The following is a 26,056-nucleotide window of genomic DNA, read 5'->3' as shown; positions in this document are numbered from 1 at the left end:
TGTGTCCTAAAGCATTTCTCAGCTAACTCATTATTTGAACAGAGCGCTACTCTAATTACGTAGAGAAGTGCAGCAGCCACCTCTCACAGAACTGCAAGAAGTAAAGGAGATGAATTACCAGATAATCTCTTTGCCGATGGTGATTGAAGAGAAATACAGTATTGGCAAGTACTGTAAGGGTTATTCCTTAACTTCGTGGAATAGAAGCGTGAGTTTCTGTTTGTTCCCCTGGCAGGATAGATGTTGCTTCAGTTTTATGTCTTATCAGAAATGAGATACCTCTGGCAGTAAAGTATTGCCTTGTGACTGCTGTGAAGTGTGAACAAGATGTGGAGTAGATCTGCAATATTCTGAAGGTGAAACAAAGATTTTCACTGAATAAAACACATTTTCTCCCTTCAGTGCTTAAGGAGTGAGCTATTATTGGAATATTATTCCTTGGTGTTGTTGACCTTTATCTTCCAAAATGCCCAACCTCTACACAAGATCCGAGGTAAGGACTTGCCAGCCATTCAACAATCAACCACAGCGGATTCTGATCCTGTTCTCACATAGATACTTTTATCAAGGCTAACTAGATATGATAAAAAGCAGTCTGTGCCTGCGAATTTATTTCCTGCATCAAATTCAGATTGTAGTCTAGTTGTAGCTGCTTCATGTCATCCTGCTGTCTTGTCTGAATCAGCGTAATATAGTAAATAAATCTGACTTGTATGACTTATTACCATCCTGACTACCAACAGAAACCAATATTAATTATTAATAATTTGGGATGGGATTTGGGATTTACTATTGTTTTGGTTTAAAGGGTGAAACCATAATTTGATTATAAATTGTGTACTTTAATTTGGGCCCTATTTCAGGATCTTGAGGACGTAATCCTTAGATACAATATTAAGGGATCAAAGCCTTGTTTGGATAATATCCTTCAATTGAGCCATTAAATGGCACTTGTAAATTTGAATAATAAGGAAGAGTAGAAGTAAAATTATTCTAGAACACTTATCCAAGAAGAATAAGGAGTTCTCTGGGTATATCTGATCAAATACTTATACCACAGTTAATATTGAGGATTAAGGATTACAGGGCAAAGACAGGAGAATGGGTTAAAAGAAGTCAGCCATGATTGATGAGCCAAATGGCCTAAATCTGCTCCTATATCTTATGATCTAAAATCACTAAACAACGGTTACCTTATTAATGCAGTACTAGAAATAAAAGACAAAAAGTGCTGGAAAAATGCTCATCAGGTCAGGTAGTTTTTGTGAAGAGAAAAACAGATTCAAGCTGATGAGGTATTTGATCTGATCATTATCTGTTTCTCTCTCCACAGATGCTGCCTGACCTACTGAGGTCTTCGATCTGAATCATTATCTGTTTCTTTCTCCACAGATGCTCCCAACTTGGAACTGCTGTATACAGCTTTTTCAGCTTTGCGCTGTCATTGCTGTTTGAGGCCTTGCCATGTTCACTTGGCTGCAGTGCTTCTCTGATTAATACCTTAATGAGTCTAAAGCAAGTGGATTTGAATGGAAGCTTGCACTTGTGCGGTTCCTCAAGCATAATGATCATCCAGCTACAATTTACAGAAAGTGACAATGCAAAAATAGAGTTGGTAATATTTGCAAATTGTAGAGACATAGGCCAGGAGTCTGATGCAGCAAAAAATGTTTGTAATTAATTTGGATCACTACTCGAGAACACATGAGGTTGGGTCCATTTGGATGGCCAAATGAATGTCATGTTTCTTTGTAGAAGTGCATTTTCCAGAGCTGTTTGCTTGAAACTGATTTTATAGAGTTGTGGAAAAGTACAGCACAGAAACGGGCCCTTTGGCCCAAATAGTCCATACCAAACCAGTTAAACGGGCTATTCCCATCAACCTGCACCGGGACCATAGCCCTCCATGTACCAACCCAAGCTTCTTTTAAATGTTGAAATCGAGCTTGCACGCACCACTTGTGCTGGCAGCTCATTCCACACCGTCATGACCCTCTGAGTGTTTTTTTTTAGTCTTTGCCAATCTATAAGTCGTCACAGATTCTGTCAAGTTGTACATAAAATTAAATTAACTATTGAATTTAAAATTCGGGATTTAAAATGCTCACTTTTGTCATTGGGGCTATAGACAACTATTATTGAATGTTCTAGTTTGCGTTTAGAAAGTGTACATTTGAGATTTCTTGGCAGGCGCATAACAATGTGAGTCATCTAAAGGCGATGACTGTAGCTTTCATTGATTACCTACACTGTGTCAACTGACCTTAGCAAGAATAGCTATGACGTCAACTGACAGGTTTGACAATTGAAGGCAAGAATAGCTAGGTCTGATATTCTTGGTCATTATCAGGTGACCTCAAGAATGGTTGAGTTTCTTTGTATTGTGAGAGATCAGGACTGATGAGATGCTACTTCAGTTCAAAATCTTGGCAGCAGCCATATCTATGTTCACATTTCTGGAATGACTATTTGAGCAAGGTATGAGCTGATATCGTTGGGACTTCATCCCAATAAAATAAATGCCTTCAGATGGCATTCTTGCAATGCAGAATGAGTTGGTGATAATAAATATAAATGCATTTTGACAAATGTGAGCTCACCTAATTCTGTTTTATCACTTTCCAGATCCCTATGCAATGTGGTTAATGCGTACTGCTTTGCCTGCAGTGGCTGCTATGACAACTGCTTCTATGTTCTGTTCAGTAACAAGATCACCTTCTTAATTGAACTGCTGATGCATCAGTTAACGGTAGGAGTCAATACCTGTAGCTGTCTGCCATTGATGTACTTTTATGGGTGCTTGTTAAATTGCTCAAAAGCTGGATGTGTAAACCGTGCATCTGGGAGTGCACCACCTTCTTTTTTCAACTTGGTTACTTCGGAAACTATCTAACTGATTTTGAGCTTCAAAAGGCCAAAATAGTTGAATCTGATAGAGAAAGATTATGTGGTCAGCATTAATCTAGGTAAAGTAACACTCCTTGAATGTCAAGATCTTCACATTTGTACCTTTGTTAAGTATTTATAAAATGAAAATACATGGCATCTTCAAAAGTAAATTGCTTCATAAGTCTTCACAAGAGCTATAAACAGACACAAGAAACAGCAGGAAAAATTACTGAAAAAGTGGTTAATGTCATGAGAAAGGTTGGAGTCAGATTGGAAATAGTAGAGTGTGTGGCTAAGTTGATAAAGATTTAAGCACAAGGGTAATAATTTTAAAATTGATGTAATACCAACACTGACATAGAGTCAGTATAGTTGGCAGTGGTAATGGGTATTATATTCACATTTGTAATAAATACCCCAGCTTGGATGAAGCAGTTGACTTTAAACTAATTTTACCAGACATAACTGGCACCACCAGTTCCCTCAAACAGTGTAAGTAATGAAAGATTGTTTCCACTAGGATGTATTGGTAGCAAAGGACATGAATTTATTGTGCCCTTGTAAGATGTGCTAAGTGAAATGAATGGACAGGACTACTTATTACACCTTGTAATCTTCTATTTCCCATACTCCCATGACCTTCCTGACCAAGACTGCCAGTTAATCAAACTTTCTGTTTCTATGGTCTGCACCAATTCTTGATAGCATTTGCATTAAAACTACACTGTGTATACAGTGGGAATGCTTTAATGTAACCCATTGCATAGGAAACTGACAAAATCAGTCTGTGAAAACTTAAAATCAAATGCTGTAAAACAGCGTGATAATCTAGTCCTTTACTTTCTCATCACATAGGTAGTTCACATTAATGCAACATCAAAAGTTTGATTCATAGATCCACATCCAGATAGTCGTAGAAATTTCAGTACTAAAGGAAGTTATTCAGCCCATTTTACTTCTGACGCTGCAGTGTCTACTTTGCCACACCTACTTGATGTATTTTTTCTAACTGCCTTTGAAAAACTATAATTCTGTTGACTTTTAAAGTATTTATGACAAAACAGTCAACATCAACTACTAATCTATCCTTTAACCTTTTATATTGTTAATACAAATTCTAAATTTTCCCTTGCCATGTCTTTCACTGCTTACACAATTTGAAAGAACAAGTTAAGTCTGGTAAAACAAATTTTCCTCTTGTTAAGTAAGATGAACGCTTTGCAAAGATTTCAAAAGCAATGAGCAATAAGATGACCAGAATATGAAATTATTTTTAGATTAGGAATTGCAGTTTAAAAATAAATATTAATTGCCAGCAGTAAAAGTATATGAAAAACAATTGTAAAATAAGTCAACAGCCATTTGCACATTTTATTATTTTCCAGTAGTCCATTCCTATCCATAGCTATTCAAACATCAAACACTACAGCACAATACAGGCTCTTCGGCCCACGGTGTTGCACTGAACTTGTAAGATCAATTTAACATTTGAATGATTTCACATTGCTGAAATTTTTTTATAATTTAATTGTTTGGTCATCTGATTTGGTTTTCTGTATTAATTTTTGCTTCCTTGCCCAGCTTTCATTTTATTTAATTCTTATTCTAACACAGTTCTGAAGGCTCCATCATCGTAATTGGTGATTTATTATTGTCACGTGTATCAAGATACAGTGAAAATTTAGTTTTCTGTGCCATCCATACAGATCAGCACAAAGCATTAGTACATCGAGGTAGTACAAAAGTAAAAGCAATAACAGAATGCAGAATATAGTGTTACAGTTATCATTAGAGAAAAAATGAAGTGCAGGTTGACAAATAAGGTACAATGGCCATGAAGAGGTAAATAGAGAGATCAGGTGTTTATCTTTATCATACAAGAAGAGATATATCAGCAGGACAGAAGCTATCCTTAAGCCTAATTGTGCAAGTTTTCAAGCGTTTATATTTCTGCCCAATGGAAGGGGGGAGAAGAGAGCATGACCGCATTTTCAAATGGTCATTCCTTTACTGCCAGTCTGGATGCCTAGTGTTGGCAAATATTGAGCATGGAAACAGCACAGCTAAGCATTTTGGCATGTGCCTAATCACTGGTCAGAATTGGAAGCCTTAGCTGACTTTTGTTTCCTCTTCTGTGACCCAGGAACATTTAAGGACAAATGTAGTAACTTCTGCTGGTGTAACTGGAAGTAACTAAGATAGGAAACACCAGGAAATATTCCAGTGATTTCATTCCACTGGTTTATACAGTATAGTACCACAATGATCATTGCTGGATCTGATGGTTGCTTTTTAACTTACTTATTTCAACCTTGTAAAGTTTTCAGGGAGAGAACTGTAATGAATTTCATGGTTCTACATTTCTGAATAGTATTTACAGAGATTGATAGAAGTAACAGGAGAGATAAAATGGTGCAGCTATCAAAGGGTTACTTTCGATGTAAGAGAGGATGTCTGCCTAGACAGGTGGATTCTGTGGGTGCCGATAAGCTATACAATAGCACATCTTACTATACATTGTGACTAGTCGTCATGTATAGTAAGATACAGTTTTGAGTTGTCATTATTGCAGTAATTTTACATTTTCTGGCTATGAAAATGCCAATATTTCCCCTCCTCCCAAACAGGAATGGAATTAAGTTTTTTTAAAACTATTGTACACATAGCACACTGAATATTTTACTGTTCAGTACCACAGAATATCCTCACTAGCCCTCACTATAATTTTGGACCAGACATGCACAAGAATAAAATCTCCGGAGATGACATCAAGGCATCAAGTGAGGAGTATGGCATTGCAGATGGCTGGCAAAACTGAAACCAATGGGAATCGATGGGAAAACCTCTTGAGAAAATGCGGCGACACTTGTGGGCTGCTCCAGCACATCCTTGGGTGTGTTGGTTATTAACACAAATGACAGTTTTCACTGTATGTTTGGATGTAGATGTGATAAATAAGACTGAATCTTGAAATCTTCATTAGCTAGAGCTTTGTCTTGCGGATATAATGATGATTGTGATGCTACATCAGTGTCCAAATTCAGGTCATTGGCTCAAAATCTCAACCATCCGTCTGTCCCTATAGAAGCTGCCTGATGCGCTGTTTTACCAGTAGTTTGCTCCACATAACAGTATCTGCAGTCTCGTGTGTCTCCAGACGATTATGATTGTTTGAAATCAGTTATCCTAACCCCAGTAGCTACTACTCATGGCCTCCAATGCATTGTGGTCATTAGCTTTATTAAAAGGGGAGGTTGCATAATAGCTTATCACAACAAAAAATTTAAATTTGAATGTATTTTGTTGAATAATATTTGGATACACTGGCGGTGGGCTGAGAAATTGAAAGAATTAATATTCTAAAACCTCCAAATAAATAGAGGAATAATATTTCCATTCATGTTTGAAGAACATGAAAACTTGTTTAGCTTGGAGAGAAATTTACTAAAAACATTACATGAAAGCCTTGCAAATTTTTCAAGGTTGAGTTGTAGTTTCATTGAAAAATTCTGTCCAGGCATTGAATAATTAACCAGCAAAAGTGGCATTGTAAACAAACAAGCCACCTCGGATTTGCTAAGTGTTCAGAACATTAAATGGTAACCATAAAGGCCGCGGGCCGACACAGAAAAGGAATTTCAACTTGAGCTTGAATCTTCTTCTTTTGTCTCCACAATCAGTCATTCTGGCAAGAACTGCTTTGTCCATTATACTTTTAATTAAATGAATTGAAAACTGCACATCTGCCAGTACATCAGTCAAAACACTTTTCCCAGTGAATACACACTTAATACCTGATTACACATATGGAGGCTGTCCTTCAGGAGTTTGAGGTGACACCTTTTACATGGTTGCCAAATGGCTGAACATCATGTATCAATGAGCAGTTGTTTGTGTAGAATTGCAATGAAAGTGCAGTAGAGAAACAGCCATTCAGCCCAATTGTGCAATCTTTCTACCCCATATGAGCCAAACCTACCCTCCCTTACTTAATAAAACCTTGGTTAATCCCATCTTTGTATCCTACTCATTTCTTCATTATGTATTTGTCCTACTCTGAAGGGTAAATTTTTCACAGAGCAGATGGTGAATACTTGGAATGAGCTGCCAGAAGAAGTGATGAGGGCAGCAAAAAGCATTCTATTTCAAATTAAACTCTTCTCAGGCTTCCAGCCAGGTACAGGTATTCATTTTAACCAATGTTTTGATGACAAACTCTGCCATCTTCAACACACATAAAAAATGCTGGTGAACGCAGCAGGCCAGGCAGCATCTATAGGAAGAGGTACAGTCGACGTTTTGGGCTGAGACTCTTCATTAGATGCTTGAATTTCCAGCATCTGCAGATTTCCTCATGTCTGCCATCTTCATCAGGGTTGATGCCTGGGCATGTCTAGTCCAGTAATATTTATAACCCTGTCGTCCATCCCTCTGGATTAATTCATCTTCATCCAGTCAGGGTTCTGCTGTCCCACCTTGTTTACAATCGAATTCCATTTCTTCTCAGAGCGTTTATTCGTTATATATGCCGGGAAAGCACTAGATCCTTTTCAGGATTCTATTTATCCCATTTGCTTACGTCCCAACCATGAAGCCCACATTACGTCTCATAAATCTACACTAATCTCACAAACTTACCCTGCAAACTGGCCTAACTCCATCTGGATACTAGTCCTGGAAATTGTTCACACTTGCCTCATGGACAGTACAGGCCACTTGTACAAAGAAAACATATTGCACATTACACAGATGTGGAGAAAATGCCTAGACATTGACAGCAGTGGAAAATGCATGACCATTGGGTGATAACAAATGTGTAATGTGTTTTCTCTGAGGGGCAGGGGCAGAATGTGCAAAATATCAGTGTACACAATGATTCAAGGTGGAAGGGTCAAGGTGAAGACAGTGACAATTAACTTTGTAAGTTTGAGAAGCTCTTTTAAAAATAATCACCTCTGCCTGCTCACTTGTTTTTCAGTTATAATCTTGTCTGCTGGGAGAGAACCCCAATTGTGGAATATATAGAATGTTAGGATGAGGGTTAAAGAAGCAGTTTTTAAGTATCAGAGGGAGGCCCAATTTGCACTACCCTGAGATCTTTAATTCATTCAGAGGACATGGGCAATGTGGAAAAAAACTGAAGATCATTGTCAACATTTAAGCAAGAGGTTCTGTAAACCCTGAGTAACATACTCAGCAGGTCAGGTAGCATCTATGGAAAGGAATAAAGAGTCAGCATTTTAGGTCACGACCCTTCATCAGGACTGGCTTATTATTGTCAGTCCTGGATTGCCCTTGAGGGAGTGGAGGGAGATATTTGACCAGCCAGAACAGATTGAATTGAGAATTCAGAAGGGTAAAACTTTATAATTGAGCAAGTAACCCACTAAAAACAAATGGAGAGAACAGGAAATTACTAAAAGTTTTAGTTTAAGGTAGCAGATAGTGCATGTGGAGGCATAAGTCTTAAACAGACTTTCAGAATAAGATGAGTAAGGCCTGTAGGCATAGTTCCCTCTGAGCTGTGTGCATCGCGCACACAAGTTTTTCAACCAGCACACAAAGGAAATTAATGTGCGCACAAAGGTTAGTTACTTAAAATAATGTAGTAATTAATAATTATACTTATTGAAAATAATCTTTTAGCTAACTGTTTCTGTTAACTAGTTAGTCGGTTTTTCAAATACCACAATGCACATCACTAATTTACGTCACCTCACCTTTCCTGTTCCGGTTTGTGCAGCTGCATCACGGCAGCAGCCATGTTTGGCAGACAGTGTTCATATCGTAAAGTTTACAAAGATCTGTTTCAAATCCTGTGGATAGCTTACTAAGTTTTTATTGGAAAAAATATTGATTCACTATGTCAAATTCAAAAGAAGTGAAGGGCGTGAAGCGCAAAAGAACTGCAAATTTGTTTAAAGTTGAATGGCTTAACAAAATAATAGAAATTGTTACACTGAAAGCTCATGAGGTCACAAACGTTCAGCTACGAGAAATATTTATGTATGATTCGGAAACTGGAGTTATCTGCTTGTATTGTCATGATGCGAAAGTTGCTGGAGAATTTGCTAGCGGAAAGAAGTGGGATGATATTTGGAAACTTAACTTTTTGAAGTGTCATTTGGCAAGTAAATCGCATTTGGACGGTGTACAAAAGCTCAGGCAATAGAACCCGTTATTACCCTTACAGGAGTGCTACGCATGTTACGGTTGAGTGCAGATGAGCAAGAGCGAAAACAATTGAACTCAGAGGAGATCAAAGTTGAGGTACAAGAATGGTCAGCTTTTGATTTCTCCGCAATTGCAGGTTGTGACTTCACATTTTGCGATGACCAAGTTAATGCCTTATGTCTAAAATATCATGATTTTCTAGCTGAAAATATTGTAATAGTTAGACAGTTTAATGATTTCAAATTTTCCGTGCAAGAAAAAATTAAATCCAAACCAATTTCAAACTTTGCTCAAATGGTGGCATTTGTACTCCAAAATGACCAGTTTTGCGACCTTGCACAGTTGATAGACATTGGGGGAACCTTTCTTGCATCTAGTGCGGACTGTGAGCGAGGTTTTAGTCTAATGAATCAACTCAAAAACAAGCTGAGAAACCATTTAGGTGAATGTCATTTGGATATGTTAATGAAAATCAAAAGCTATCAATGGGATGGAAGTTCTATTAGTCGAGATAGAGTTTACAAAGAATGGGTAAATGCCAAAGACAGGAGAGAGAAAAATCTTAAATATGATAAAAATTAACTATCTCCAACCTGATGGCATGAACATTGACTTCTCTAACTTCCGTTAATGCCCCTCTTCCCCTTGTACCCCATCTCTTTCTTGTTTGTTTGTTTGTTTGTTTGTTTGTTTATTTATTATCATTATTATGATTTTTTTTCTTTCCCCTTTTTTTCTCTCTTTTTTCTTCCTCTGCCCCTCTCACTATAACTCCTTGCCCATCCTCTGGGATTTCCCCCCCCCCCTTTCTTTCTGCCATTCTTTCTCCCTAGGCCTACCGTCCCATGATCCTCTCCCTTCTCCAGCTTCGTATCCCTTTTGCCAATCAACTTTCCAGCTCTTAGTTCCATCCCTCCCCCTCCTGTCTTCTCCTATCATTTCAGAACTCCCCCTCCCCCTCCCACTTTCAAATCTCTTACTATCTCTTCTTTCAGTTAGACCTGACGAAGGGTCTCGGCCCGAAACGTCGACTGTACCTCTTCCTATAGCTGCTGCCCGGCTTGCTGTGTTCACCAGCATTTTTTGTGTGTGTGACTTAAATATGTATGTTATTTTGTTGTTATTCTGTGCAGTTTTATGTCAAATATTTTGTAAACCTACGTAGACTGTCCCATGTATGCATTCAGTGCGCACATACTTTTGTCACAGGAAAAAAATTTGCACAACATAAGATTTTTGCGCATACTGACTGCTAAAAATTAGAGGGAACATTGCCTGTAGGGAATTAAAACTGAATGAAAAATTTTAATTGGCATGCAGGAAGCTTGAAGTGAATGATGGTAATGAAGATACAGGAATATTGCAGCATTTTGCACAATCTTTAAACCATTAGAACATTCAAGCCTTAAACTAATAAAATGATATTTTAATCCTCAAGGTTGTTTATTCATTACTGCACAAGTGTAAAGTAATTAGGAATTTTAAATTAGAGCTAGGACATTTAGCAGTGAAATCAACATTTAATTCGATGTAATGTGTATTGGAAATTCATAATTATTTTACCCAGAAACTTATGAAGAAGAAGAAAGCCCTTAACTCCGAGTGGAGTCATCGGGACACTGTCATGACGGCGTTTTTTTAGCAGGCTTTCTTATTTTTATGAGGCCGAGTTGCTAGCTCGACGCTCAACCCAGCACAGATGGAAAGCAAACTTGGGAGCCTTTGCTCCGAAGTCCAGCGCTGATGCCACTACGCCACCAGCCAGCCACAGAAACTTTTGGGGTCCATGAAAATGTGAAAAAAATGCCTGATCTGGAAAGTAAAACATTTTAATTTTTTCTATCTAATGTCAACATTGATTTTTTTGGATACAAAGTGAAGCTATCACTGTTCATTGACAGTAATCTGCAGGTTCAGAAGGACATTATTATTCTGTCTCTCATTCAAACCATTCATTTAGCTTTCCACAGTGAGATTAGCAGTTCAGTACCAATGCCTAGGCAAATATTTAAACTAGTAGGAAACTGGCTTGCTGCACCCAAAGCTCATTGCACATAGGATCCTTGTAACTAGCCAAAGAAGGATGTTTATCTCGCCAGTGCCCTACCTGCTTCTCAACTTCATTTACCAAACTTTATTCCGAATCTTTTCAGACCCCTATATCAAAAAAAAACAGAAATCTCATTCTTGGAAATCTTCATTTTCTTGGACCCCATAAGTTTCTGCATGAAATAGTTATGATTTCCTCTTCACATTTATGAAGAATAAAATGTATATGTCACTGCTAAATAGCCTAGTTCTAATTTCAAATCATGCCTTTTTTTTTTGATTGGCTCACAAGTAATTTGTATGTATCATTTTAGGTATCTTTGTAAATAAATCAATTAGACCTCTTTTCCGACTTCTATATCAATAAAATAAAGCTATTTTAAAATAACTTTTCCTCACAGTTACATCTTTTGCACTCCAATCAATTATTAATTGTTCATTGCATATTTACCAAGGCAAAAATATGAATACAGTGTTCCACAGTGGGGCTTTGTTGTGTATAACCAAAACTGCAATTTCTTTCTTTATATTAGCACCTTGAGGTAAATATTTCTTGTTGTTACTGCATTCTTGCTATTCATGATTTATTTACACAGACCTTTAAATCCTTTTGATTATTCATATTTGCTTATTCACCTGTTCAAGTGTTTAGCGTCTGACAGATAACAGAAAGATTCTATCCTTCCAGCTTTATGTGAGGAGTAGCAAAATTATATAATGTAGTGACATTCAGGCATAAAAGTACAATCTGGGAAAATTCTGAATATTATGACTGATACCTACTTTTTTTTTTACTCATTTTAATCCCCTTTGATGGAGACCACAGGATGCTGGGAATTCATCTTCATCCATCATTATTTCCTTCGCCATTTTCCCCACTTGTATCCTTCACTTAACTGTTTTCAGGTTGCATTGTGTAGTCTTGTCATCTTTCATGTATGAAGACAGATGAAGTTTATTAATTTTAAAATGGGAGCCTATATTATTTTAGTCTCTCCTGCATCTGCTTTTAATGGACCCGCAATTCCCTTATTCTTTCACAAAAATACATAAACTGTCAACTTAAATGCTGTATGCTTTCTTTTTTCCTGTTAAATCATCATACTTTCAAAAAGTGGATCTGCAGTTACTGGGAATGTGAATTAAAGTGGAAAATGCTGGAAAGCATTCAGAACTTGAAAATGTTCACAGTGAAGATTTATTGACCTGAAGTGTTGACTGATTCTCTTTCCATAGATGCTGTCCGACTTCCTGTGCAAACTCAGCATTCCTGTTGTAGCATTTTTTTTCTTTCAACTATGCTATGCTTTGATGCGTTTGTAGCTCTTGCTGCTCATCTTGGCCCTTTGAGGATATTTACTGGCATCAAACGAAACTATTCATTCTAAGTATATACTGCACAATTTATCACATGTATAAGAACAATATAAATCTTTAATGGTTCATTAATCCTTGAAGCCTAAATCCCAGGGATATTCCATTTTCTTCTTTTGAGAGATTATTGCAGAAAGAGTCCAATTTAATCTGATCTGTAGTAAGAGGAATCAAAAGGTAGATTATTACCTCGATGGAAAGATATTGCAAATAATTGAAATATAGAAGGGTCTAGGTACTGCTGGCCATGAATCACAAAAGATTAGCAGGCTAATGCAACATATTGTAGAAAATAAGGCAGACAAGCTAGGGTTTAGAAAAATGAAAGTTTTCTTACAATTGTACAGGGTATTGAGTGTCATGTGCAAATTTAGTTCTCTTACCTAAGAAAGGATACAGCTACAGTGGAGACAGTCCAAAGAAGGTTCATCAGACTAATCCCTGGGATCAGAGAATTTTCCTATTAAGAGAGGTTCAAACAGGTTGGATTTATATTCTTTGGAGTTTAGAAGAATGAGGAGTAGTCTTTTTGAAACAAGATCTTGAGATGACAGACTAGATATGAAGATGTTTTCATTAATGGCATAGTCTCAAATTAAGGATATAGCTTTGAAATAAGGGACTGGTCATTTAAAAATGAAGTACAAAGATTTCTAGTAGAGAATAATATAAGTACAAAGACTTGTAGTAGAGAATAATATATCTTCTAGTAGAGAATAATATATCTTTGGAATTCTGTATCCCAGAGAGTTGTTGAGGCTAGATCATTAGATGTTGTAAAAACTGGAGGTGTTTTTTTTTGAAAGATTGAGAACAATGGGGATATGGCAAAGAAGAGATTATTTGATCTGCCTCAAACACATTGAATGATGGGGCAAGCTTGAGAGATCAGGTGGCTTATTCCTAGTTTCTTGTGTTCCTGTGCTTATTTTTTAGATTGCATCTCCATTCAATACTAAATAATATTTCCCTTATGATGACTCTCAAATTATAGATATTCTGCATATTAGCTTTACAGGGTCACAGGTTAGGGTAAGTAAGTTATGGCCATGGTAAGTTGGCATCAAAAGCATGGCGACACTTGTGAGCTGCCCTCTGCACAATCCTCAATGGAAATGATGCATTGCACTGTACATGTGACAATTAAAGCTGATCTTTGATCATAATCTTTCATCTCTAGGGAAATATTCAAGTTATGAAATGAATAGAATCAAAATGATTCTTGAAATTATATTGTGGTTTAATGATTACAATGATAGATAAACAATTCTCTTCCAGGATATATAAACATTTGATCGGCATTTATTCGTACTATCTTTTTGAATACATATGGAGTGATCTGATGAAAATTTGTATTTTTGATGTTACATAATTCCCTTTCTGAACTGCATAGTTTATTCCTTAGCAAACACTTTTGTGTTCTGAGCAAACAGCCTTGAAGTCTGTTATTGACCAATTTACTATGTGTCAACAGATCTCGGTTGCAGAAGAACAATTTCAGGTATATTTTGCCCAATTACATTTTGAGTTGGGCAGTGGTTATAAATAAGCAACAATTATCACTGGCTACTGACTGACATTGAAACTAGCCTGGTTCAACCTGAAACAATCTGACCACTGATTCAGCAGGTTTGGCTCTGTACTAAAGCAGTCCAGCATGCTGGAAATTCTGGCCATCCTTGAAAACAATGAAGCAATTGTAAAACATGTTGATTGTATTACAATAAACATGGAAGGAGCTGATTTGTTATCATTCATTTTAAAGAAACCTGTTTGGGTGAAACTGAGGCAAAGTAATTATCCATATTACCATTTTGAGTGTTGCATACACAAGCAGTCAGAGTATCATATCCAATAAGCAGTTTACCTCGAAACCACTTCATTCTGAAAAATTGCAAAAGTTGAAGAGAAAATAATCTTGATCATGTTTTCATCTGTATGTTATTTCCCTTTAGATGATTAAGAAATTAGAATTTTAGGACATCTATTGCCATTCTAATTTTTTACACATAGTGATGTTTATAAATAGGGGAAATGTATTATATTGTGCTATGTTAATAGATTTGTCTTTTCCTGTATATATTGAATTGTAATAAGTTTGTTGTATAGTGTTTTTCCTTTAATATGACTCCAATTTCTCAGTTAACCTGTAAGAAAAATATGATAGAAATAGACTGAGACATAATATGCTCAAAACTCCATAGGTTAGTTATTTCAGTTTCTAAAGTTGGAAGCTAAGTTAATTCCTGTTTTATTGTTCTATGGAACAACTATTTCAATTTAACTTTTGTTAACACTTAACTCTGATATTACTTGAAAATGAAAGAGATTTTGGTCCCAGTTAAGCAGAATTCTTGTGTCAGCCTGCTATTGAAAGAAAACTGTTATGAATGCTTACTGATACAGTACTTGTCCAGGAAATAGAGAGCAAACCATTCTTCTTACATATATGCATAATTTATTTTCCTGTTATCTCTTCCTTCTTTGATACATTTGCCAATATATGCTGTGGACAGCTTGCAATCATGAAGAATGTAATCTTATTCAAAACTATCCTTTGGATTAGGGCCCTTGCTTGCCAAATATGCAGCTGTCTCAATTTACCAAATGAAGGTCTGTATTGTACGTAGACTTGCAGAAATATTCAAAATGTGTAATTACCATAAAAGAACTTTTTTCAATTTCTGCAGAGGACCCAGCTCAGTTTAGTGTGGTGCAAAGTTACAGCTTGCATTTTAATGCACAACTTGGAAATGTATCACAAACAAAACCAGACAAAAATAAATCCCCATTGGAGTGCAAAGCTAAGTGCTTTAGGTGAACCAGGTTAAGGAATGAGGAAAAGGAGAAAACGGGAGATATTGTTTTACAAAACTTCTGGTCACTCAGTGGAATAAGTGCAAGAAATCATGGAAACTGATGGAAGTTGTTTATTTGCAAAATGAAAGTATAGAAGAGATTGTAGAGTACATGACAAAATGGTGAAAGGTAGAGGTAGAGTAAAGAGTGACAGCCTCAGCAATTGCATGAACATTATCCACACAAAAAAAATTACAAACATTTTGGTATTGGAAGAATATATGCAGTGGAGCATTGCAATAAAATTATGTTAATCATAAAGGAAGGGAGTCTGTGGTTGTAATTCTGCTTGATCCAGGGCTGGTAAAGATTTTTGGATGATCAGAGCAAAACTCAGAACTTCTTTTTCAAAACCACACCATCAGAGCAAAATTATGCTGGTTCTGCTCATTTCTGGACCTCAGGCAGAGAATAAAGATGGGGACTACACTGGCTGTGAATTAATAGTAGATTTAATGTCTGTGAGCTCTGAAGACCATGGGGAACAGTGTGATGTTAAATCATTGGGCAGGGATTTTCGGTGCAAGTGATACTTCATTGAGCATTTAGACTCAGAATCAGGTTTAATATTACTGGCTATGCCATCTAATTTGTTGTTTTGCAGCAGCAATATATTGGCAATATATAATAAAAACTATTAATTACACTAAGAAGTATATACAGTTGAAGTCAGAAGTTCGCATACACCTTAGCCAAATACATTCAAACTCAGTTTTTCACAATTCCTGACATTTAATCCTAGAAAACATTCCCTGTCTTAGGTCAGTTAGGATCACTACTTTATTTTAAGAATGTGAAATATCAGAATAATAGTAGAGGGAATGATTTATTTCAGCTTTTACTTCTTTCATCACTTTCCCAGTGGGTCAGAAGTTTACATACACTTTGTTAGTATTTGGTAGCATTGCCTTTAAAAATTGTTTAACTTGAGTCAAACATTTTGGGTAGCCTTCCACAAGCTTCTCACAGTAAGTTGATGGAACGTGGTTCCATTCCTCCAGACAGAACTGGTGTAACTGAGTCAAGTTTATAGGCCTCCTTGCTCGCACACGCTCTTTCAGTTCTGCTCACAAATTTTCTATCGAATTGAGGTCAGAAAATCATGTCAAGTCTGGTTCATCCTTGGGAGCAATTTCCAAACACCTGAAGGTACCACATTCATCTGTACAAACAATAGTATGCAAATATAAACACCATGGGACCACACAGCCATCATACCGCTCAGGAAGGAGATACATTCTGTCTCCTAGAGATGAATGTACTTTGGCATGAAAAGTGCAAATCAATCCCAGAACAACAGCAAAGGACCTTGAGAAGATGCTGGAGGAAACAGGTAGACAAGTATCTATATCCACAGTAAAACGAGTCCTATATCGACATAACCTGAAAGGCTGCTCAGCAAGGAAGAAGCCACTGCTCCAAAATCGCCATAAAAAAGCCAGACTACAGTTTGCAAGTACACATAGGGACAAAGATCTTACTTTCTGGAGAAATGTCCTCTGGTCTGATGAAACAAAAATTGAACTGTTTGTCTATAATGACCATCGTTATGATTGGAGGAAAAAGTGTGAGGCTTGCAAGTCGAAGAACACCATCCCAACCATGAAGCATGGGGGTAGCAGCATCATGTTGTGGGGGTACTTTTCTGCAGGAGGGACTGGTGCACTTCACAAAATAGATGGCATCATGAGGAAGGAAAATTATGTGGATATATTCAAGCAACATCTCAAGACATCAGCCAGGAAGTTAAAGCTTGGTCTCAAATGGGTCTTCCAAATGGACAATGACCCCAAGCATACTTCCAAAGTTGTGGCAAAATTGCTTAAGGACAACAAAGTCAAGATACTGGAGTGACTATCATAAAGCCCTGACCTCAATCCAATAGAAAACTTGTGGGCAGAACAGAAAAAGCGTGTGCGAGCAAAGAGGCCTACAAACCTGACTCAGTTACACCAGTTCTGTCTGGAGAAATGGAACAAAATTCCAGCAGCTTATCGTGAGCAGCTTGTGGAAGGCTACCCAAAAAGTTTGACCCAAGTTAAACAATTTAAAGGCAATGCTACCAAATACTAACAAAGTGTACGTAAACCTTTGACCCGCTGGGAAAGTGATGAAAGAAATAAAAGCTAAAATAAATCATTCCCTCTACTATTATTCTGACATTTCACATTCTTAAAATAACGTTGTGAACCTAACTGACCTAAGACAGGGAATGTTTTCTAGGATTAGATGTCAGGAATTGTGAAAAACTGAGTTTAAATATATTTGGCTAAGGTGTATGTAAACTTCTGATATCAACTGTATGAAAAAGGACAATTAAATTAAATAAGTAATGCAAAAAGAGGGGAAAAGATAGTAAGGTAATGTTCATGGGTTCATTGTCCATTCAGAAATCTGATGGGCAGAGGGGAAGAAGCTGTTCCTGAAACTTGTAGTGTGTATCTCATTGTAAAGTGTAATACATCCCATATAATGTCTTTGTAAGAGCAATCAGTTGATATGTTGGCTAATAGAAGTGTGGAAATCATGTTTTCATTTCACATATACTGGTCGTTAAGTTCCTCACTTTGTGTATCTTTGAATCACTGATTTGTTCTGCATAGTTTGAAATCCTGGCATTTTCTGTAATATTTCTCCTTTTGCCTTGCACTTTTATGTACATAGGGGATAAGTGCTTAATATTTCAAGTACTTCATCCTACTCTTTAGTGTGGACTTTTAAGCTACCTTTTATTCCTCAACCCCCTTTCAGCTAAAGAGTGAAACCATTAAGTGAAGCACAGATCATAAAATGTTAAAGGAGGGCTTGCAGCTGGCTTATCATCTCAAACATAAAGGATCTGTGTGCTTTTGAAACAGATGCTTCTCATTGTGTATGAAGGAGACAAGTCTCAATCTTATTAAGGTCATAAACAAAGAATGAGGGAAAATTATGAGAAAAGGTGTCTGAAAGAAAGTATCAGCCATCTTAAGTGCAAAATCTTGCATGCCAATCTAGAGAATGGTGAAAGATACATTATGCTATCCATTGGTTATATTGCCATGGTAACAGATTGTTAAAAGGTTTACATTTGTAATTTGATCTGATTCACGATTGTGAATCCAATGAGCCACATATTTGAAAAACACTAGGCAGCAGGAGACTATTTTTTAATTATGTTTATTGCACAATCAGAGGGGCTTAGAAATAATTCTTGGTAATACCTTGATGGTAATACACATATTTAAGAAGAAATATTATGGGGAACATGGCAACTATAGTTAGCTGCCTCAGATACTCCTAGAAGAACCTGTGCTGGTTTGATGAAGGAAGATCTAACTTTCATGCTAAACTTATAGCAGGATACTAATGCGAATTTCAAACATTTCTCATCCTCCAAAACAAGAATTGTGAGCGCAGCTCAAACATTTGTCCATGATTTCAAGAAATGGTAGTGACTGAAACTTCTGCTTGTGCATGCTTGGTAAACAAGATCCTTGTGGCTGAGAATCCATTGGTGTTTGAATTTAACAAAACCAAACAACCACCATTTCAGATACATTCCTTAATCTTTCTTACTAATCAATGAAAACCAAACTTAAAGAAAATATTTATTGAATATCCTTGTGTTTTAAGCAAATCACTGTACTCCACCCAGGTAGGATCAAGATCTTAAGATCTGCATTAACCTGAAAAAACATCGCAAAGCACTTCACAGTGCATTATCAAATAGCAAGCTGAAGAATACTGGAGAATTTAAATAGAAAATATCTTTAGATAGGAGAATGAAAAATTGCAAGGAGATAGCAGGTAAATAATTAGTTTCAAGAAAGATTAGCATTTGTACAGCATAATTTGTAGATTTGTCCCTAAGTGCAATACGGTACAGAATTAATTGGAACAAATTACAAATTAACTGTCAATGAAGGATTAAGTTTAAAACAAGTGATGATTTAGCATCAGAATTTTTTTTGAGATTGGATTTTTAAAAAAAATAACCTAACCAAGTTTTAATCCCATTGACAATCTTGCAGTAAGGGTGGGCATTTCACAGACAATGTACTTTCACCATCTAGTTTCCTGCGGTTTTCACAAATTAATGGAATTAACATTTCTCGCTGTGTCCTGCATATGTTGACAAGCTGTCTGGTGTAGGGAGTGCCAAGGGAACTCACAAGTGAGAGTAAAAATGCTAGGAAATTGAGAAGTATCAAAACAAGACTGTGTAAAGATTAAACATTCAAAGTAGGTAACAAATGTTGGTGTTTGAAAGAAAAGTGAGATGAGCTGTTGAAGGACAAAAGAGGAGAAGGAAGAATTAAAATGATTTCATTTAAAGTGAAAAGGCAAGAGAAAAGCTGCATTCAATTGGAGAATGAATGAAGTGTAGTACAACAGAGCAGCTGTAATGGAATATAAATGAAGAATAAGCCAACAAAATGGAAACGTTGAAGGACCAACTCCATGCAAGGTGTTAGAGAATAAAGACAACTAACTGCCTGTCATTTTTATTGCACTTACATTAAACTGCATGGGTGAATTTCAATATTAATAACATTCTCGTGCTGGAATGAAAATAGCAGGACATAATTAGGTTTGAAATGATTCATTTCTTCACCCAAATGCTTGTAAATGTAGAATTTTTTACCCTGAGAGCACTGGTATATTTATCTGCCCCTGAATATAATTGAGACAATTTTTTGAAATCAAGAGGATAGCATGGGAACATGAAGCTTAAGTAGAAAATCCAAAATTATCTATTTGAGTAGAAGTGCATGCCGGAAAGGACAAATTAGTTATTCCTGCTTGTCTTTCTTATGCACTTTAGTAGTAATTTAGTATACTTTAGTAAAGAATTGCATATCAAAAGTCAAGCACTTTAAACATAAGGGATGTATCAGTAGATACAAGAGATTCTGCAGACACTGGAAATCTTTGGTAATGTGCACAAAATGCTGAGAAACTCAGCGAGTCAGCGGCGTCTATGGCGGGAAATGAACAGTTAATGTTTCAGGCTGAGAACTTTCACCAGCCTGATGAAGGGTCTCAGCCTGAAACGTCGGCTATTCATTTCCCTCTGTAGATGCTCCCTTACTACCTGAGTTCACCCAGCACTTTGTGTGCATTGCTCTCAGTATGTGACCATTTTCTAGATGTAGCAAAAATGGACTCTGGCAGAGTGGAAAGAGATAGACTAGAAGGGGAAATCATAAACCTTATTGCTGCAAATCCCAGCAAATATTCATGCCTGCCTGTTCATTAGGGGATTGTGAATAGTTATCACATTTTGAAAACCTGATATTTACTTGTGCGGTGCTGCTTTTTGGGAGCATAACAGGGGAAGGATTTCCATGTGTAGCCCTTCCATGTTTTAATTTGAAATCTAGCATGGACGATATTTGTGGAACAGTGTTCCGGCAGTAGAACCAGTAGTCCAGGAAGCTTGTTGGAAATTCACAGTTGCAATAGTTCAGATTGAGAATGGCGACGACTGTGTAAAATAACAATAGCAACTCGAGTTGTTTAAACATTTTAGGATATTCCAGAGTGCTTCATAGAGTGATAATCAAATAAAATTTGCTGTTATCTCGCGTTAAAAATGCTGGCCAAAATTTTCAGGAACTTGATTAAGGGTGATTTAGGGTGGGAATTCCGAAGTCCAAATAAGATAGCATATGGATAATAGTAAAATGTAGGGCTATGTTAGAGGGAGGGGTTAGAGTAAGTTAAAAGGTTGGCACAACATTGTAGGCTGAAGGGACTGTAGTGTGCTGTAATGTTCGATGTTAAAAGCACATCTGCCATTGGTGGAGTAAAGAAAACGTGTAATGTGTAGGTCTCAGAAATAGAAGACTTGGAGATAAGGAGGGATGGGGTCAATGCAGCACAGCCCCACCAAAGCAACATATTTTTTTCATAGGCAGATGCTTATACTAGTATACCCTATATGCTGTCCCAGTAATGTTTTGTAGCAGGTTCCTCTGAACATGCAGATAGAAAAACAACTTTGTGCACTGAAATGGGAAAATGAATGTTCAGGAGACAGGTGGTAAAGCTTGCAGTTTTGCAGAAACTTTTCATGTTTAATACCACAAAGGAGCTTCACTGCCAGGTTTTAAATATTATAATTTATTTACAGGAAGACACGTTAACATGTTATGCAGAGCAAGACCCCACAGACATCACTGAATGAAGAGATTAATGAATCTGGATTTATGATGTTGCTTCAGTCAAAGGCAGAGCAAATTTCCTATACCTTGTCAAATAGTGGCCTGATATACACATTCAGTGGAACCATGCAGTCAGGATCTTGATTAATGTCCCCCTAAAAGATAGCAGTTCTGACAATGCAACACTTCCTCAATACTTCACTGAATTATCAGATTGGATTGTGCACTCAAGTTTCTGGAATAGGGCTTGAACCTATGACCTCTGGCACAGAGGTGAGAGTGCCAACACAAAATCAAACTGACACGATATGTTGTGTTTCTAGTGTAAAGCTAACCTCAGCATTTGGGCTTTATTACTTAATTGCCACCTTAAGCTAGCTCCGGTGGCCAGGCACCAGAATAGGAATAGATTGTGTGACAAGCTCTGTTGATCCTGCTGCTTTTAGTAGTTAGTCCCTCTGCAGTTCCTTTCCACTCCCTCCCTTCCACCCCTCCTTTCCATCCCCTCCCACCCTCCCTCCCCGCCACACATCCTCCCTCCCCATTGCTCCTCTCTCTGTCTCTCTCTCTCTCCCATTGCCCCATCTCTCCCCCTCCCATTGCCCCATCTCTCCCTTCCCATTGCCCCATCTCTCCCCTCCCATTGCCCCATCTCTCCCCTTCCATTGCCCCTCTCTCCCTTCCATTGCCTCTGTCTCTCCCCCCATTGCCTCTCTCGCTCACTCCCATTGCCTCTCTCGCTCTCTCCCCTTCCCCTTCTCTCTCCCAATCCCCCCTCTCTCCCATTCCCCCTCTTCTCTCTCTCCCCCACTCCTTCCCTTCTCTCTCTCCCCCTCTCCCTGTCTTCTCTCTCTTCCTCCCCCCCTCTATTGTGCTTAAATCAATCTTTGGAAATGCAGAAGCTATCTTTCTGCTGTATATTTTCCCAAGCCTGTAGTGTGCAAAAAAATCTGCTTCACAACATAAATGTGTCGGAGCAGAGGGTGTATCAGTGCATAAGACAAACAGAATCACCTTCACATAACGTAGTTTTATATATTCTAAAAGTATGCTTACTTTTATATTGCCTTAGTAGCAATGCAAGTTTCAAATATTTCATTTTCAAATCCCTCCCATAATCTCATTCCTCTTGTTCTGCACTTGTGCATCATCAGTTTTGTTCATTCCATCATAGTAGCCATGTTCTTAGCTGCCTAAGGCTCATTTCTGGAATCCCCACCGAAACAACATTTAATCTCTCTCCTGGTTATCAATCAGTCAAACCAGACTGTTGGCCAGCTAGAACCTAAGGAATTGTGGCAAAGCTAGTGCAGGCAAGGAACGGCTCTGATGTATATTTACAGAGTACAATTAAACCCAATGTGCCACGGAATCCCACTCCTAAGTGAAAGTGTGCTCTGAAATGGCGTCAAAAATCCACTAAAGGGTGAAATACATTTTGCATTTAAAGAACTTGAAGATAGCATGATAGTTGGCAGACTTAACTGCATTTTAAGCAAAGTATTCCATTCTAATGTGTTTATTTATAGCTCTTTGTTCCTGGTGAAGATGAAGCCATCTTTGGAAAAAGTGTGAACAAACAGGTGTTTGAAGGCCTGACTACAGGATTGCTACAGACTTGTGCTACAGTGCTTGGTTGCTTGGCCAGTCATCAGCCTGAAATCAACAGCCACCCAGGAACACCAAAAAAGTCAGGGCAAGATGCAAAAAATAATCTTTCCCAAAGTGAACTCTACCACAGCAGGATACAGGATCTCATCAGGTGAGTACAAAGGCTAGGGTGGAGTAGGAACATTATACGGCATGCTTGTTTGATTAATCATGTTTCAATCCCATTCCCTCTGCTTTCAGTTTACATTTGATTTTACCACGAGGTTTGTCTTTCAGTCATTGTTACTCTGCAGGATGCGTTTGTGACCTTTGTAACCCTTGTGATATATATTCTGAACCTACCTATGGTCTTCCACTGATTAAGTATAGAATTTGTTTAGAATAGTCAACATTTCCTGCTCCTGCCCTTCTTATTTCAGATTTTACCCAGAGCTGCACAGCTTTGGATGTTTTGTCTCTGTTGGCTGCACTGTCAGTCCAGTGGGTAAATGTACAATTTCGGTCAGGATTTCTAATCCCTCTTCCTTTATATAATGCCTCTTGGAAATGTCCATTTAGATACATCATTGTTTTCATATTGTGCATTGCTTGGTCAAATAGTTTATCAATAATTCATCTGCCAGTTTCTGAAATAAAGATGAACCTGATGTACTTTATGTAAATGGTCCAACATTTCCACTCGGGCCACTTGGTGCTAGTGTCAAATTGCAAAATTAGTGAATCACAAAATGATTAAAACAGTGAAGGAAGACACTCAGCCTGATGGTTCTGAAGAGTCTCCACATTATGATGGGGAGGGGGGAGGAGGAGTTGTGTTCCCAGTAAAACATCCAATGTTGTAATTTTCCTTCATAAATCTAAACATACAGCACATTGAATAAATGTTATGTTTAATTTATATGCTGTTATTTCCACATTAATTCTGTGGGATCAGATTTTATTCTGTAGCTCAAATTTGTGAATTCTCTCAAGTCAAATTTGCGTTGCATAGAAGGCCGTGGCACGGGTTGCCGGTAACAGCCCTATTTTAGACCCTAGTCCAAGGGTTTCTAACCTGGGGTCCTCAGTTAATGGTAGGGTTTCATGGGATTAAAAAGTGGTGTGAACCCCTCTCCTAGTCCCATAATCTTTAGCCTTGCACATTCTTTCATTTCAGATTCTTACTCAAATCACTTGAATTCTACAGTTGAATCTGCCTCCTCTTTTTGCTGACAGTATATTTCAGATTCTCACTACTTACTGGATAAAATCGGTCACTTCTGTTTCTTTTCCCAGTCTTTTATTTTTCCATTGTCTGATATGGAGTCCATTTTCCGCTCTGACAAATAGACCCCATTAGTCCAATTCTGGACAGCTTCAGTGTAAACCTCAAAAGTATACTGGAGTTTATTGAACTAAAATTTTGCAATTGTTCTCCAGTTTTATAATATGTGGTACGTTTTATAAAGTGGTATTGATAGTTATAAGTTAACAATATTGCCTCAGTCTGTACAGCAGAAATAGACTCATTTTGAATAATTTTGGTCTTGAGAGTGATAATCTTGTTCAATTCTGAGTTTTAAATAGATACTTCTATAAATGAATATCTTTATTTGTATTTTTTGTCTGAGATGTGAAAGTTTTTCCAGCTAAGAGGAAATTTTTGGACAAAAGAAGGAGTTGGATTCCTTTTAAGGCTCCATTGTGGTCTTTGCTCAATATTGTTTAGAGTCTCCTGTGCAGGTAGTCTGAAGTAATGGATAGCAGCCATAGCCAGGGGCATTCAGGAAGGTTGAGGTCAGAGTGCATTCAAAGTAAGCATCTGATTCTATAGTAAGGTGAGAAATGTCTGAAGTAGACTCAAACAGCCTGAAGGAAGGAAATGACTGAAAACTCCAAGACCTGAACGAATATATGAAGTGCCAAATTCAGTCCTATTCAGACATCATTGCAGACCTCTCAGCAATGATTTACATCATTGGATTTTACACATTTACTACCATGGTTTGGTATCAGGCATTAACATTTTTCAAGTTCTCTTTGAGATGGAGAGATAAAGGACTCCCTCGCATTTCCACTGAAACATTTCTGCTATACTGAATCCTAGATAGGATATAACCATTCAAATATACGTTACTGTCTTATTGACATTGCTGGCTTTTCTTACAAGAATAAATTCACTGGTATCATGCTCTTAGCAAGGAGCCAGGTTTGAAAGGAGCATGGATTAGGCTATCTGTGCAGCAGCACTACAGCACTTTCTCCAGCCTGCACTGTCACTTAGCACAACTGCCTTCTGATAGTGGGAAATGAGTGAATTTGCCAGTTGTTCACCTGTGGACGAGTCAGTGGATTCCCACAGGCCTCTGAACCCACACAACAGAAGGAAAAGCCTTCACCCCAGAGCAGGGTTTCTCAGCCAGAGTTTTTGAACTTCGTGTGATGCTGGCACTCATAGTGGTGGGCAGTGACCGAGCAGCCCCGTTAGCAATCTCATTAGAGGTCTGTCAGCCCAGTATGGCAGTGCACAGTAAGATCATGTTTATTTGGTTAAGTCCATCCTCAGTTTTTGACGTGAGATAGGGGAGGCTGTTGATAATTGGTGAGCGCTGTATTGCACGGAGGGGAGGATGGTAGGCCGTTAAGCGTGAAATGTGTTTTCCAAGTGTTGAATGGACTCGCCCAACCTGGGCTGTGACGTCAGCCTCTCCCTCCAGAATTACCCTACAACTTCCCCTTGCACACCGCCAACTGACTTATGGGAGTGAACAAACTCTACCTTTATTTAAATTAAATCTACTGAGTCTACCTTTAGAAAAATTAAATCTCATTTTGGCTTAATTTTATTATGTTTGCCTTGTGGGCTTTTAAAATTTATGAAAGGGAAAGATAGAGATTAATTTCAAGAAAGGTAAGCTAAGCATAACTACCCTGTTTTTTTAAAGAAATATTGGCTAAACATTCATTCTCTA

The 26,056-nt window shown here is 37.6% G+C and overlaps 1 protein-coding gene across 6 annotated transcripts in view; it reads left to right on the top strand.

Annotated features, from left to right (window-relative positions):
* The window catches only part of scaper (S-phase cyclin A-associated protein in the ER), a 351,667-nt gene that overhangs the window by 269,181 nt on the left and 56,430 nt on the right, over window positions 1-26,056 (top strand). For all 6 annotated transcript variants that reach the window (XM_072282778.1, XM_072282779.1, XM_072282777.1 and 3 more), the window contains 2 exons: window positions 2,626-2,749; window positions 23,024-23,256. In XM_072282778.1, the coding sequence (XP_072138879.1) occupies window positions 2,626-2,749; window positions 23,024-23,256 (357 nt within the window). The remainder of the gene's footprint in view (window positions 1-2,625; window positions 2,750-23,023; window positions 23,257-26,056) is intronic.

Source organism: Mobula birostris, chromosome 18 (assembly GCF_030028105.1).
Source record: "Mobula birostris isolate sMobBir1 chromosome 18, sMobBir1.hap1, whole genome shotgun sequence".
NCBI lineage: Eukaryota > Metazoa > Chordata > Chondrichthyes > Myliobatiformes > Myliobatidae > Mobula > Mobula birostris.
Note: the sequence above shows the minus strand (reverse complement) of the source record. Positions and strands in the feature narration are given on the sequence as shown.